This window comes from Lontra canadensis, unplaced genomic scaffold (assembly GCF_010015895.1).
Source record: "Lontra canadensis isolate GAN:19392208 unplaced genomic scaffold, GSC_riverotter_1.0 scaffold3, whole genome shotgun sequence".
NCBI classification, from domain to species: domain Eukaryota; kingdom Metazoa; phylum Chordata; class Mammalia; order Carnivora; family Mustelidae; genus Lontra; species Lontra canadensis.
Genome location: NW_022630997.1, coordinates 46,621,569 through 46,637,481, shown reverse-complemented (window position 1 = coordinate 46,637,481; position 15,913 = coordinate 46,621,569). Strand labels below are relative to the sequence as shown.

The window sequence follows — 15,913 nt, the reverse complement described above, 5'->3', positions numbered from 1 at the left end:
AGTTTGAGCCCCATGTTGGGTGTGATTATAAAAACAAAATAAACAACAATAAAAACCATAGGAAACATAAAACAAAAAATAAAATGGAAGACTTAAGACCCAACATGTTATCAATATTTATGATGAATGTAAACAGTTTATATATGTGCCATGTATATTTTAAAAGACAGGGATTCGGGATGCCTGGGTGGCTCAGTTGTTAAACCTCTGCCTTCAGCTCAGGTCATTATCCCAGGGTGCTGGAATCAAACCCCACATTCGGCTCCATGCTCAGTGGGAGTCCTGCTTCTTCCCCTCCTACTCCCCCTGCTTGTGTTCCCTCTCACTGTCTGTCACATAAATAAAATCTTAAAAAAAAAAAAAAAAAAAAGACAGGAATCAAAACAATTAAAAAACAGATTGGCAGGGGCACCTGGGTGGCTCAGATGTTTGGGCATCTGCCTTCGGCTCGGGTCATGATCCCCAGGTCCTGGGACTGAGTCCTACATCGAGCTCCCTGCTCGGTGGGGAGCCTGCTTCTCCCTCTGCCTTTCTCTCTCTCTCATGAATGAATAAATAAAATCTTAAAAAAAAAAAAGATTGGCAGAGTAGATAACAGTATTTAGCTATATACTTTATACAAGAAAGTCACTTAAAATTTAATGATAGAAGGCATGTTAAAAACTGAAGGATGAAGGATCACACTGATAGATTTTCTTGCTGAATAATCCTTCCATCGTGAGAATAAATCCCACTTGTTCACAGTGTACAAACCTTTTAATGCCCTGCTAAATTTGATCTGTGATACACTGTTGAGAATGTCTGTATATGTCAAATACAACCAAGAGGTTTGGTTTTTTTTTTAAGGATTTTATTTATTTATTTGACAGAGAGAGATCACAAGCAGGCAGAGAGGCAGGCAGAGAGAGGGAAGCAGGCTCCCTGCTGAGCAGAGAGCCCGATGCGGGGCTCAATCCCATGACCCCGGGATCATGACCTGAGCCGAAGGCAGAGGCTTTAACCCACTGAGCCACCCAGGCACCCCAATAAGGTGTTTTTTTTTTTTTAAGATTTTTATTTATTTGACAGAGACATAGCAAAAGAGGGAACACAAGCAGGGGAAGCTACAGAGAGAGAGGGAGAAGCAGGCTTCCCACGGAGCAGGGAGCCGGATATGACGCTCGATCCCAGGACTCTGGGATCATGACCTGAGCCAAAGGCAGAGGCTTTAACTCACTGAGCCACCCAGGTGCCCCAATAAGTTTAATTTTTTTTTTTTTTAAGATTTTATTTATTTATTTGACAGACAGAGATCACAAGTAGACAGAGAGGCAGGCAGAGAGAGAGAGGGAAGCAGGCTCCCCGCTGAGCAGAGAGCCCGATGCGGGACTCGATCCCAGGACCCCGAGATCATGACCCGAGCCGAAGGCAGCGGCTCAACCCACTGAGCCACCCAGGCGCCCTAATTTTTAAGAAGTTAATCAGATATACATTTTAGGCACTTCAAATTTTTTTTTTTTTTTAAGATTTTATTCATTTATTTGACAGAACAAGAGAGAACAAGCATGGGGAGCAGCAGAGGGAGAGGGAGAAGCAGGCTCCCGGCTGAGCAGGGACCCAGATGTAGGGTTTGATCCCAGGACCCCAGGACCATAACCTGAGCCAAAGGCAGACCCCCAACTGAATGAGCCACCCACCCACGTGCCCTTCAAAATTTTTCAATAACTGGTATAGATATTAGAAAAAGGAATAGAAGAAACAGCCTATTAAATTTATTTTATTTATTTTAGATGATTTTTTCCAAAGACAAAACTATCAGTTAAAACTTCCCAGGGTGGGGAGTGCCTAGCTGGCTCAGTCAGTAGAGCAAGTAACTCTTGATCATGGGGTCACGAGTTCAAGTCCTATGTTGATGTAGAGATTACTTAAAAATAAAAAAATTTTTTTTAAGATTTTAATTATTTATTTGAAAGAGAGAGCACAAGCAGGTGGAGAGGCAGAGGGAGAGAGAGAAGCAGACTCCCTGATGAGCAAAAGGATGCTGGGATCATCACCTAAGCTGAAGGCAGACATTTAACCAAGTGAGCCACCCAGGTGCCCCAAAAATAAAATCTTTTTTTTTTTTTTAAGATTTTATTTATATATTTGACAGAGAGAGACACAGCAATACAGGGAACAGAGGCAGGAGGAGTGGGAGAGAGAGAAGCAGGCTTCCTGCCGAGCAGGGAGCCCAATGCGGGGCTTGATCCCAGGACCCTGGGATCATGACCTGAGCCAAAGGTAGACACTTAATGACTGAGCCACCCAGGTGCCCCCCAAAATAAAATCTTTAAAAAATAAAAACTTCCCCCAAAAATACAGACATTAAATAATAAAATAAAAACTAGGCTCTATATCAAAAGTCTCTAAGTCTAGAAAAACCTATCATTAGACTGTTCATGTACCATTGTTTGGAATTCAAACAGGCTAAATAATCCTAATTATTTACTAATTTTTTAGTAAATTATTTACTAATAATAAATAATTATTAGTAGTTTTCGAGGTGTGATATTATAATATAATAATACATGTTTGTCCTCCTCTGGGTTCCTGACACAGAGATCCTAAAACCCTTGGAATTTCCTGAGTGTTAGGGGAGAGAGGAGTATCTCTTGTTATTCATAATAAGCCCCTTTCAACCATACCTGCATTATGCTAATTAGAGGATGGGAGTTGGAAGCCAGAGGAACCAATCTAGAGATTAAAGGGTTAGAATTTTTCAACCCCATCCCCAACCCCACCCCTCTACTGAGGGAAGGGTAGAGGGGCTGGAAATTGAGCTAATCACCAAACACCAATGATTTAATCAATCATGCCTACATGATGGAATCTCCACAAAAACCCCCACACAAAGGGGTTCAGAGAGCTTCTGGGTTGGTGAACACATCATGGTGCTGGGAGGGTGGTTCATCTGAAGAGGGTATAGAAGCTCTAGATCCCTATCCGCATTCCTCACCCTATGCATCTCTTCCATTTGGCTGTTCCTGAATTGCATCCTGTGAATACATCCAGTAATTTCGTCAGTAAAGCACTTACTTGAATTCTGTAAGCCATTCTAGCAAGTTATCGAACCCTAGGATGGGGTCATGGGGACCCTGATTTATGGCTGTTAGCTCAGATAGATGCACAGGAGGCCGGGACTTACAACAGGGAACTGAAGTGGGTGGTGCAATCCTATTAAGGGGTTGAGCACTAAGCTGCAGAATCAGCACTACCTCCACTAGCTAGTGTCAGAAGTGCTGTGAGTGGAGAGAAACAAGCATTTTCCGTAACTAGGATAGTTTAAACTAGGAGATGGGAGCCCTGAATAATAAACCAGAATCCTCATTTCAGTTCAAAAGCAAAGAGCAAACTATAAACTAATAAAACTGGTCAATGTGACTCAATTTCCCAGAATGTTGTTTCTCCACTCAGTCTGGCTACAAAAATTCCTGCTGGTATTATTATGCAATAACTGTACTTACGTGGCTGTTGTAGAGTTCTTCCAGAAGAGCTAAGGATTTAATGGACTTGGATCTGCAAATTTCCTCCTCTGTGAATTTCTGGATGTCTTGATGTACCTTCTGAGCCTGACCCAAACGCAAAAATCCTATTTTAAACTTCGCTAACTTCAGAAGAATATTGTCAACAGCAGAATGTGTATAGCTGGTCAACAAAACACTAAAACCACAGGCATAGAGAATTCTTACCTAATAATGAATAAAAGAAAGGAAAATAACATTACTTTTAATTCCAAATAATTTTCAACATGCTTCAAATACAATTTTCAAATACATTTTTCAACATTTTCAATTTCAACATTTTTCAAATACAATTTTCAAATACATTTTTCAACATTTTTCAATTTCAACATTTTTCAAATACAATCAGAAAACTTAACAGGAAGCATATCTTAGAGCTGAGTCAAGCTAAGTATTTTTTTTTTAAAGATTTTATTTATTCAACAGAGAAAGAGAGAGATCACAAGTAGGCAGAGAAGCAGGCAGAGAGAGGGGGAAGCAGGCTCCCCGCTGTGCAGAGAGCCCGATGTGGGGCTCGATCCCAGGACCCTGAGATCATGACCTGAGCTGAAGGCAGCGGCTTAACCCACTTAGCCACCCAGGCGCCCCTCAAGCTAAGTATTTAAAAAAATTATAAAGTCAAAATGTTTGATGAAAGTCACATGGTGTTATCTCGTTAATTAATGATATATTAATACCATACTATTAATGATAATAAAATTAGGTATATTTTATTATTTATTATTGATAATAAAATTGAGTACAAAGTACAAACTTTGAATAGTGCCTGGCACACAGTATCAATCAACAAATATTTGTTGCCATCATTATGATTATTCTAAGATTAGCAAAGAAATCTACTGACATGGAAAAACAAATCCCAGAAAAATCTATTTCAACCACCTCTGTATAATTTATCAACTTTTTAAGGCAAAGAAAACATACGATGAAACACATGCCACCAACCAAAAGACATCTCAGATAATCCTAAATGCAAAAAACCTACAATATGATTATAACTTTTTGTGACTTAGCTTTTATATTTCTCTTGTCATTCTTTTTTTTTTTTAAGATTTTATTTATTTATTTGACATAGAGAGTTCACACGTAGGCAGAAAGGCAGGCGGGGTGGGGGGAAGCAGGCTCCCTGCTGAGCAGAGAGCCTGATGTGGGGCTCTATCCCAGGACCCCACGATCATGATCTGAGCCAAAGGCAGAGGTTTAACCCACGGAGCCACCCAGGCACCCCTCTCATGTCATTCTTAAAGGTTAATTGGAAATAAAGCCTTTTGATTTAAAATTCAACCCTTTTGATAGAAAACATCACATTCTCCAAACTGAGAAACTGATTTAAATAGTTTCTAAGCAAAAGAATAACCTTACAAGAGTACATATTGTAGTTGTTTTTCCTGTTCCAGGCATACCCACGATGAGTGTGTAGTCTTTTGAAAGAAGTACCTTTTTCATTGCTTGCCTCTGAGGTTTATTCAAACCTACATTTAAATTTAAAAATAAGAGGAAAAAGAATGTTGGATTTCAATGAGCAAATTAACTGTAAGAAAAGCAGCTTCTCTATCAGACACATGAAAAAATGTTCATCCTCCCTAGCCATCAGGGAGATTCAAATTAAAACCACATTGAAATACCACCTAACACCAGTTAGAATGGCCAACATTAGCAAGACAGGAAACAACATGTGTTGGAGAGGATGTGGAGAAAGGGGAACCCTCTTACACTGTTGGTGGGAATGCAAGTTGGTGCAGCCACTTTGGAAAACAGTGTGGAGATTCCTCAAGAAATTAAAAATAGAGCTTCCCTATGACCCTGCAATTGCACTACTGGGTATTTACCACAAAGATACAGATGTAGTGAAAAGAAGGGCCATCTGTACCCCAATGTTTATAGCAGCAATGGCCACAGTAGCCAAACTGTGGAAAAAACCAAGATGCCCTTCAATGGATGAATGGGTAAGGAAGATATGGTCCATATACACTATAGAGTATTATGCCTCCATCAGAAAGGATGAATACCCAACTTTTGTAGCAACATGGACGGGACTGGAAGAGATTATGCTGAGTGAAATAAGTCAAGCAGAGAGAGTCAATGATCATATGGTTTCACTGATTTGTGGAGCATAACAAATAGCATGGAGGACAAGGGGAGTTAGAGAGGAGAAGGGAGTTGAGGGAAATTGGAAGGGGAGGTGAACCATGAGAGACTATGGACTCTGAAAAATAATCTGAGGGTTTTGAAGGGGCGGGGGTGGGAGGTTGGGGGAACCAGGTGGTGGGTGTTAGAGAGGGCACGGATTGCATGGAGCACTGGGTGTGGTGCAAAAACAATGAATACTGTTACGCTGAAAAGAAATAAAAAATTAAAAAAAAAAAAAAAGCAGCAGGTCTTCAAGTCCGTTTTTCAACATGTCTTTAAAGTACGAAAATGTCATGGTGATATTAAAGCATATAGGTAAACTACTTCCCAAGAAAATCTGTCTAAAAATTATAAGTTTATTAAGTTACAAAAATGCTAGGCTATAATAGACACTGAATTATATATACAACCAAGAACAATCAATGGAAGCAGACATGCTGATTATCACATACCTTTTAGAATGCAGGCAACTGTATCTTTTGCATCATATGGAAGAACAGAACTGAGGTAGGATGTAAACTGAGGTTCACGAAAGTCAATGATCAAATCTCTAAGTTTCTGGCTGAAAAGAAAAAAAAAGTGTTTTTAGAAACATTCCTTAAGAAAGATGGGTAAATTTCAGATTCAGTCACTCATTGTAACAAACCTGACACAAGTATTCTCCATCAATTTAGAAAGATTTCCTAAGGGGGTGTCTATATCACAAGTTTTTTCTTCCTGGTCCAATCTGAACAAAGTTGATTCTGGGAGTATTGACAAGTTCCTAAAACAGCAAACAGATATACATGAATGTTCTTCATTTAACATATTCAGTTGGTCTGTATAAGAAATACATTGCTGTAGGATGCCTGAGTGGCTGTTGGTTAAGCCTCTGCCTTCAGCAGAAGTCATGATCCCAGGGTCCTGGGATCAAGTGCCGCATTGGGTTCCTTGCTCAGCAGAAATTCTGCTTCTCCCTCTGCCTGCCACCCCCCCCTTGTTTCTCTCTCTCTCCGACTAATAATCTTAAAAAGGAAGGAAGGAAGGAAGGAAGGGAAGGAGGGAGGAAGGAAGGAAAACATTACTGTTTGCTAAAAGAATAAATGAGCCAGAATAGCTATTAAAATGGCTACCTGGGGGGGCACCTGAGTGGCTCAGTGGGTTAAAGCCTCTGCCTTCAGCTCAGGTCATGGTCTCAGGGTCCTGGGATCAAGGCCCGCATAGGGAGGGAGCCCGCTTCCCCTTCCTTCTCGGCGTGCCTCACTGCCTACTTGTGATCTCTCTGTCAAATAAATAAAATCTTAAAAAAAAAAAAAAAAGGCTACCTGGGGCACCTGGGTGGCTCAGTGGGTTGGGCATCTGCTTTCGGCTCAGGTCATGATCCCAGGGTCCTGGGATCGAGCCCCACATTGGGCTCTCTGCTCGGCAGGGAGCCTGCTTTCCCCTCTCCCTCTCTGCCTGCCTCTGTGCCTACTTGTGATCTCTGTCAAATAAATAAATAAAATCTTTAAAAAAAAAAAAAATGGCTACCAGGCCCTAATTCATACTTGCCAATCAGACAACTTAAGAATGGTGCACTGGGGCGCCTGGGTGGCTCAGTGGGTTGGGCATCTGCTTTCGGCTCAAGTCATGATCTCAGGGTCCTGGGATCGAGCCCCACGTCGGGCTCCCTGCTTGCTGGCAGTCTGCTTCTCCTCTCTCTCTGCCTGCCTACTTGTGATCTCTCTGTGATCTCTTAAAAAAAAAAAAAAAGAATGGTGCACTGGCCGGTAAAGGGAGAAAAGTAGGGTTCAAGACACTAAGGTCAAATCAATTAATCAGGAACCTACAACACCTGCTGACAATTCACTAGGCCTAGCTTTGCAATCTAGCCTGGACTCACCACACTGAGAAGGATCCTGAGCACAGGGCCCCTCGCTCCTCTAGCCTGGAGCACAGGTCTCTTTCCTGATGCCTTCTCCCACTCCTCTTCCAACTCCTAAAACCCTGGGGTTCCCTAGAGTCCCTCCTCTGGTCCTCTATACTGTTCTTTCTTGTCATTTTCCCTTGGTTCCATCCCCTCATGTAGCTCCAAATGCCAAATCTACATCTTGAGGCCTGACTTCACATTCTTCTTCTGCCTGGCTGCTCACCTGAGCTTCAGGTTTGGGTATCCGGCAGGCAGCAAGAATTTTCCACTTGGTCAAAACCCAGGCTATGAAAAAATACATTCAAAACTGAACAAATCTTTACTCCCGCTGAACCTGATCCTTATTATGTGGCTCTGATTCCAGTCAACAGCACGTGCCTCTACACCACTGTCTTGTCCTTCCTTCTCCCTTCCCCTCACCTTCTCCCCAACCTCCATATCCAATCAGCATCCAAATGTTAGCCAATTTTACTTTCTAAATACTTCTCAAAATCACTCCATGCTCTCTGCCAAAGCTACCTTGCCCTCAATCACTGCTGGCCTGGGCCACTACAAGTTTCCTGGTTTCCATGCTTTCAGATTCATCTCTATTAATTAACTGTTCTTCACAATGCATCCACAGAGAAATGCAAATCCAATTATTATCGCTTTTCTGTTTAAAACTCTTTAATACATCTGAATAGTCACAACTTAACATGTTATGTAAGATCTTCTATGAAGTGACCTCCCCAATCACACTCTCTTCTTCATCTTTTACATTCCTGCACTTTGCTGAATGTACCGTCACACTGTCATGTTGTTATGCATCACGTTCCTCTGTCCGGCACACTCTTCTCACACTGCTACACCAGGCAATTAATTCACCAGGTGAAGATCCAGAATGACCTCTTTCAAAAGCTTTCCCTGAGCCTTCTAAAATTAGGTTCAATGCCTCTCATCCGTATTCTCTTCAATTCAAACACTTGTCATATTAGACCAGAAATATGTTTATTTGTTTACCCCCAAGATTATAAACTCCTCAACAATTTGCAAAGCAGGATACTCACTAAATAAATAACTGCAAGTGACTGCCAGAAATCCTGAGAGACAAAAGAAGTACTGTGCCTCATACTCCCATATAATGAAACCCAGACTGCGGCTGGTTGTAGCTAAACTAGAATTACTGACTGGCCGAGGACAAGCCCGGACACATCCAGGGCAGTTACCCAGAAGTCACTGCATCCCAATTCCTGATCTCCATCCATTAAGATACGGGAGGCCTGGCCTGCACTTCATGCAAGGAAGGCTGGGAGGGCAGGAAGAGGGGAATGTAGACATTAGTGAGCCTGGATAGCGGTCTCAACCACAAATGTTCATACCAACTATTCTATTTACTTAATATTTTTCTTTAAATAAACTCACTTTGTTTTAACAGAGATAAATATACTTTATGTCACAACTACAAATAGGAAAAAAATGTTTTTTTAGTAAAAGATTTTATTTTTAAGTAACCTATACAGTCAACATGGGGCTCAAATCCATAATCCAGAGATCAAGAATTGCATGCTTGACTGAGCAAGCCAGGCACCCCAAAACGGTTCTTTTTAGAAGGAGAAAATGAAATGGTGAGTGCCCAGAGTGCTACAAGTAAGCTTCATGGCTAACTGGGGATCTAGCCTGCCTGACATTCATGTGGTGATGAGAACTAGGTAAGATCATGTCCACATTAGCATCATGAAACAGAATATACTAACCAAACCTTAGCAGTTTGGTAGTTCCTCAAAATGCTAAACTCAATTTCACCAGTAGGCATCTACAAAGAAGAGTAAAAATATATTTACATAAGGACGCTTGTGGGGTCTCAGATGGTTAAGAGTCCAACTCTTGATTTCAGCTCAAACCACGATCTCAGGGTCCTAGGACTGAGCCCCACATCGGGCTCTCTGCTCAGGGGGAGTCTGCTTCTCTCTCTCCTCTCCCCCTCGCCTCACTTGTACTCCCTCACTCCAAAATAATAAATCTCTAAAAATACATGTATATTCATGTAAAAATTTTTATGTGAATATTTACAGCAACACTAGCCTTAACACCCAAAAAGTAGAAACAATTCAAATGTCCATCAGCTGGTGAATGGATGAGCAAAATGTGGCCTATCCACATAAGGGAATCTTATTCAGCCATAAAGAAAGAAGGTACCGGGGCATCTGGGTGGCTCAGTCGTTAAGCAGCTGCCTTTGGCTCAAGTCATGATCCCAGGGTCGTGGGATCGAGCCCCGAATCAGGTTCCCTGCTCATTGGGGAGTCTGCTTCTTCTCCCACTCCCCCAGCTTGTGGTCCCTCTCTCGCTGTCTCTCATCACATAAGTAATTGAAATCTCTTTTTTAAAAAAAGAAGAGGGGCACCTGGTGGCTCAGTCGGTTAAGTATCTGCCTTCAGCTTGGGTCATGATCCAGAGCCCTGGGATCAAGTCCTGCATCAGGCTCCTTGCTCAATGGGGAGCCTGCTTCTTCCTCTCCCGCTGGTCTTCCCCCTGCTCCTTCTCTCTGTCACTCTCTCTCTCTCAAATTAAAAAAAACGAAACAGTATGCTAAGTAAAGAAAAGCCAGTCACAGGAGATCATATATGATCCCATTTCTATGAAATGTTCAGAACAGGCGTATCTACGGAGACAGAAAAGAAACTGGCGATTGCCTAGAGTAGGGGGAATGAATACCAAAGGGTAAAAGGGATCTTTTTTGGGGTGATGAAAATATTCTAAAAGTGATTTTGGTGATGGCTGCACAACTATAATATACTAGAAACCATGAATAATGGTTTAAATGAATAAACTGTGAATAGGATGCAATTTATATATCCATAAAGCTGCCACCCCACCAAAGGAACATTTCATTACCTGTCTAATAAGCAGGTTACTGATGTCACGTTAATCTCCTTCACATATCCCCTACATAAAGCAAACAGTGTTCTCTCTTCTCCACTTAAAATAATTCTATCACCTGCCATTAGATTTGTGATAGGCATGTCACCATTTTTACGTCGAAAATTATGTAAATACTGTCCATCACAAACTGTTTTCACACATTCTATTCTAATCAGGTTTCCAATGCAGTTACCACTCTCCTCCCTATGAAACAGAAAGAAAGAGAGAAAGCTTCCATTTACATCATATATATAAATACTATATTAGCATTTTTCCACAATTTACTTGTTCATCTGGCCCCTGGAAGCCATAATGCTGACTCATTCATTTTTACATTTTCCACAATCTACATTAAAGTGTTAGAAATGCTGAGCTAACATTCTATTAGTTTAAAAATAATCTCTCATCAAAAGACCTCTTGACGAGTGCTAGGTAGCCCATCCCTTCTTGCAGCCACAGGCTGGGATCTCTGAACAACATGTGTATCAGTACTTTGAACTCTGAATGATGTCCCTACTTCCTATGCTGATACACGTAACAATGAGGAAGACAAATGGTAATACTTTTCCTGAACTTGATGTTCTTTAGTATTTACAAGAGGATTTATAATCACTGTTATTAAAATAATAGCAAGCAAACTGATCATTCCAATGCTTCCAAGAAGCAAGTTTTAAGCATTTACAATTTCTCAGGTACAACTGTTAAACACAGCTTTGGAAGCTTGTTGGCATGTACACTTGACATATTCACTGTGCTGACATGGTCTATCAAAAACAACGTAAATTTTATCCACTGTAATGATTCCTTGTGTTAAAATTTACTGTTAAGGAAATAATGATCCAATTATTTCTAAAGTCACATTAAAATTGATATTCATTCTAAAAGTTATAAATAAGTAGATCAAAAACAATGGAATACTACATAAAGAAAAATACTATGCAAAGATATACAGAATTACTTCTTTATAAACAACTTGTAAAAAATAGAGCTCTACAGGAAACAAATTGAGGGCTGTTGGAGGGGAGGTGGATAGAGTGATGGGGTAACTGGGTGATGAGCATTAAGGAAGGCACTATAAGGTGTTGTACACAATGACTCACTAAACTCTACCCCTGAAACTAAAAAATAAAAAAATTAAAAAAAATTTTTATAATAAAAAATAGATCTGACCACCTTTAGAAAATTTGAATCTGAGCACCTGGGTGGCTCAGTGGGTTGAGCCTCTGCTTTCGGCTCAGGTCATGATCCCAGGGTCCTGGAATCAAGCCCCACATCAGTTTCTCTGCTCAGCGGGGAGCCTGCTTACCCTGCCCCCTCTCTGCCTGCCTCTCTGCCTACTTGTGATCTCTGTCAAATTAATAAATAAAATCTAAAAAAAAAAAAAAAAGAAAATTTGAATCTGTATCAAAACTTACTGAAAAATAAACTTTTTAAAGACTAGTATTTAAATATTAAAATGTCATTACTTTGTATACTACTATTATGTTAAAATTCACCTTATATTAAACTTTATGCTTTTTTCACTGATGGAAAAAGGAGTAAAACTTTTTATTTTTTTATTTTTATTTTTTAAGATTTTTTATTTATTTATTTGACAGAGAGAGAGAGAGAGAGAGATCACAAGTAGGCAGAGAGGCAGGCAGAGAGAGAGGGGGAAGCAGGCTCTGCTGAGCAGAAAGTCCAAGGTGGGGCTCGATCCTAGGACCCCAAGATCATGACCTGAGCCGAAGGCAGAGGCTTAACCCACTGAACCACGCAGGCACCCCAAAAGGACTAAGAATTTTCAAAATAAGATTTCTCAAGGGGTGCCTGGGTGGCTCAGTCATTAGGCATCTGCCTTCGGCTCAGGTCATGACCCCAGGGTCCTGGGATCCAGCCCTGCATCGGGTTCCCTGCTCAGTGGGGAACTTGCTTCTCCCTCTCCCACTCCTGTTTGTGTTGCCTCTCTCACTGTGTCTCTATCAAATAAATAAATAAAATCTTTAAAAAAAAAAAAAGATTTCTCAAGACATATTTAACCTACTGAAAATAAGAATAGTGCTCTACTTAGAAACAATTCCTTGACAACCATCTACAGTTGGCATGAATATATGAAATTGCACAGCTCTAACATGATATCATGTATCCTGTATTTTTCATGAATTCCAAATACCATCCCGTTAGGTAATCCAAATTACTGAAGTTTTACTGTATTAGATAGACCACTTACAATTCTGAAGCAGGCATTAACCAAATATGTTGGTGATTCTTTTTATTATCCTTTGACTGTGACTCCAGGGTTAACATTAGACACCAAAGGCTGAAATACTCTAAGTGTGTAAGCTTTAAATGTTGGGTTTCTTCTTTTATTTGGGGCAGCATGCCAATTGGGATTGAACTGTCATCCATCTGTTGTTCCACTGCTCTAAAGAGAGATGTACATAAAACATTTTACTGGCTGGCTATAAAAATAAGGTTATTTCTAAATTAAGCAACATATATGATGATCACTATAACTTATAACCACAGGTCCTAATTTTCTTTAAAATCATTTCAACATTTTATAAGCCAAATGGCTTTTTACAAAGCAAAATGCTTAAGAAACCCAGTATAGTATTATTTTGCCCTTAAGGACTACAACCTAATACCTACTTAAGTTTGGTATACTCTAATTTTCATTACTATAATAGTATCAAGTCTCGGCTTTTTGTACAACTGCACTTCTCAAAATCACAATTTGTGTACATCCATCTCTATAACATTAGAAAGTCAACACGAAAAACATGGAAAACTGGGGCACCTGGGTGGCTGTCACTAGGCGTCTGCCTTCAGCTCAGGTCAGGATCCCAGGGTCCTGGGATTGAGCCCTACATCGGGCTCCCTGCTCAGCGGGAGGTCTGCTTCTCCCTCTCTCACTCTCTCTCTCTCTGTCCAACAGATAAATATTTTTTCAAAAAAATGGAGAGGGGCGCCTGGGTGGCTCAGTGGGTTAAAGCCTCTGTCTTCGGCTCAGGTCATGATCCCAGGGTCCTGGGATCAAGCCCCACATCGGGCTCTCTGCTCAGCGGGGAGCCTGTTTCCCTCTCTCTCTCTGCCTGCCTCTCTGCTACTTGTGATCTCTGTCAAATACATTAATAAAATCTTTTTTAAAAAAAGTCTTTAGGGGCACCTGGGTGGCTCAGTGGGTTAAGCCGCTGCCTTCGGCTCAGATCATGATCTCGGGGTCCTGGGATTGAGCCCCGCATCGGGCTCTCTGCTCAGCAGGGAGCCTGCTTCCTCCTCTCTCTCTTCCTGCCTCTCTGCCTGCTTGTGATCTCTCTCTGTCAAATAAATAAATAAAATCTTAAAAAATAAATAAATAAATAAAATAAAAAAATAAAAGTCTTTAAAAAATGAAGAATTATATGGAGTACCAATTGTGCTTAATATTAACTTCTGAATTTTTATATAAAAACAATTATAAGATAGCATACAAAACATAGAGAATAAGATTTTCAAAAAAAATGTGCTTGTGCTACAGGCCCAAGCTTCCCAAAGCTCATTGTCCTCTGCATTAAAGAAATCATTTATTTGATATAATATTTTGAAAAGTCCTTTATGGGAATTTTTAGGCTGAACTGGAAATTTTAATCTTGATTTGATCTTGTTTCCTACTCTGTATTTACATCTAACTACTTTTTTGTGTCTTTCAAAACTTTCACTGGCTGATGAAGGTATAAATACAAATGACTGGTCTTAAGACAGCTAATAAACTTCCCATATGTAGAAAAATAGACATATAGGCATCTGGCTGGCTCAGTCTGTGGAGCATTCAACTCTTGATCTTGGGATTGTAAGTTAGAGCCCCATGTTGGGTGTAGAGATCACTTAAAAAAAAAAAAATATTGGGGCACCTGGGCAGCTCAGTCAGTTAAGCATCTGTCTTTAGTTCAAGTCATGATCACAGGGTTCCTGGATCGAGACCAGTGTTGGCTCCCTACTCAACAAGGAGTCTGTTTCTCCTTCTCCCTCTGCCACTTCCCCAGGTCATGTTCTCCCCACCCTGTGTCAAATAAATAAGTAAAATAATGGGGAAAAAATTTGTATAATATCTAAAATTCCTGGGGCGCCTGGGTGGCTCAGTCATTAAGCACCTGCCTTTAGCTCAGGTCATGATCCCAGGGGCCCTAATTGAGCCCCACATTTGGCTCCCTACTTAGCGGGAAGTCTGCTTCTCCCTCTAACCCTCCCTCCTCTCATGCTCTCACTCTCTTTCTCAAATAAATAAAATCTTTAAAAACAACAACAAAAAAAGTCATATAACATTAAAATTTCCTGGGGCACCTGGGTGGCTCAGTCAATTAAGCATCTGCCTTCCGCCCAGGTCATGATCCGAGTGTCCTCGGATCAGTCCCGCATCAGGCTCCACGCTCAGCGGGGAGTCTGCTATTCCCTCTGCCTGCTGCTCCCCCAGCTTGTGCTCCTCTCTCTGACAAATTAAGGAAAAAAAATCTTAAGTTTTTTTAAATTATCTCTACACTCTACATGGGGTTCAAACTTAAAAACCTGGGATCAAAACACATGCTCCCCTAAATGAACCTGCCAGATCCCCCTTCTTAACAGAAGATTACCCCTTCTTAACCAGATTCCATTAAGTCCTAAAAGTATTTCATTTCCCCAGAAACTATCTGCAGCAAGATTAAAATAACCACTTTTGAAAGAAGTTTAAAAAGCATTCTATTATTCCCCAAGGAAATAGGCTGGTTACAAAACATGAACTGTGGTTTGTTTTTTTCTATTCCCTTCATTTTAGAAATACTACCCATGAAGAAAAATCACTAAAATGAAATCATCAGTTACAGATCAGACAACAAAGTTAAATCATTTTGAGCTAAGTAAATACTTAACTGGAATTAATACTTTGGGAAGAAAATGTTTTTACCTGCTATAAAGAGCACAGTTGCCAATTTGTGAACAATATTTACAAGTTTGCTGGTCCTCAATTATTTGTGGTAAAGGAGCAAGCTTTGTCTTCTCCTTTTCAATAGCAGATTTACTAATACGGTGAAACAAAGAGAATGCCATCTGGTTTCTTAGCCTTAATAATTCTATGGAACAAAAAGGTAGGTGTGTGTTTAAGAATTAAGTTTATTTATATATCTTTCTCTTGTAAAACTTTCAGATTTAAAAACATAAAATGAACATTCTTATTTCCCATTACACTAGAATAACTGTTAACATTTTGGTGTATATTAAAAAAAAAACCTTTTGGTATATATTTGCTTAAATTTTTGTTCACTTCGTAACTTCTTTTTTTTTATTATTAACATATAATGTATTATTTGTTTCAGGGGTACAGAAATGTGATTCATCAGTCTTACACAATTCACAGCGCTAACCACAACACATACCCTCCCCAGTGTCCATAACCCAGTCACCCTATCCCTCCCCCACATCACTCCAGCAACCCTTTTTGTTTCCTAAGGTTAAAAGTCTCTT

General features: G+C 40.3%; 1 protein-coding gene across 4 annotated transcripts in view; it reads right to left on the bottom strand.

Moving 5' to 3' along the window:
* Positions 1-15,913, bottom strand: part of DNA2 (DNA replication helicase/nuclease 2) — a 50,042-nt gene that overhangs the window by 12,031 nt on the left and 22,098 nt on the right. For all 4 annotated transcript variants that reach the window (XM_032841718.1, XM_032841727.1, XM_032841745.1 and 1 more), the window contains exons 8-14: positions 15,357-15,522; positions 12,666-12,860; positions 10,430-10,660; positions 6,316-6,432; positions 6,122-6,231; positions 4,902-5,011; positions 3,483-3,707 (exon numbers count right to left, since the gene is read on the bottom strand). In XM_032841718.1, coding sequence (XP_032697609.1) covers positions 3,483-3,707; positions 4,902-5,011; positions 6,122-6,231; positions 6,316-6,432; positions 10,430-10,660; positions 12,666-12,860; positions 15,357-15,522 — 1,154 coding nt within the window. The remainder of the gene's footprint in view (positions 1-3,482; positions 3,708-4,901; positions 5,012-6,121; positions 6,232-6,315; positions 6,433-10,429; positions 10,661-12,665; positions 12,861-15,356; positions 15,523-15,913) is intronic.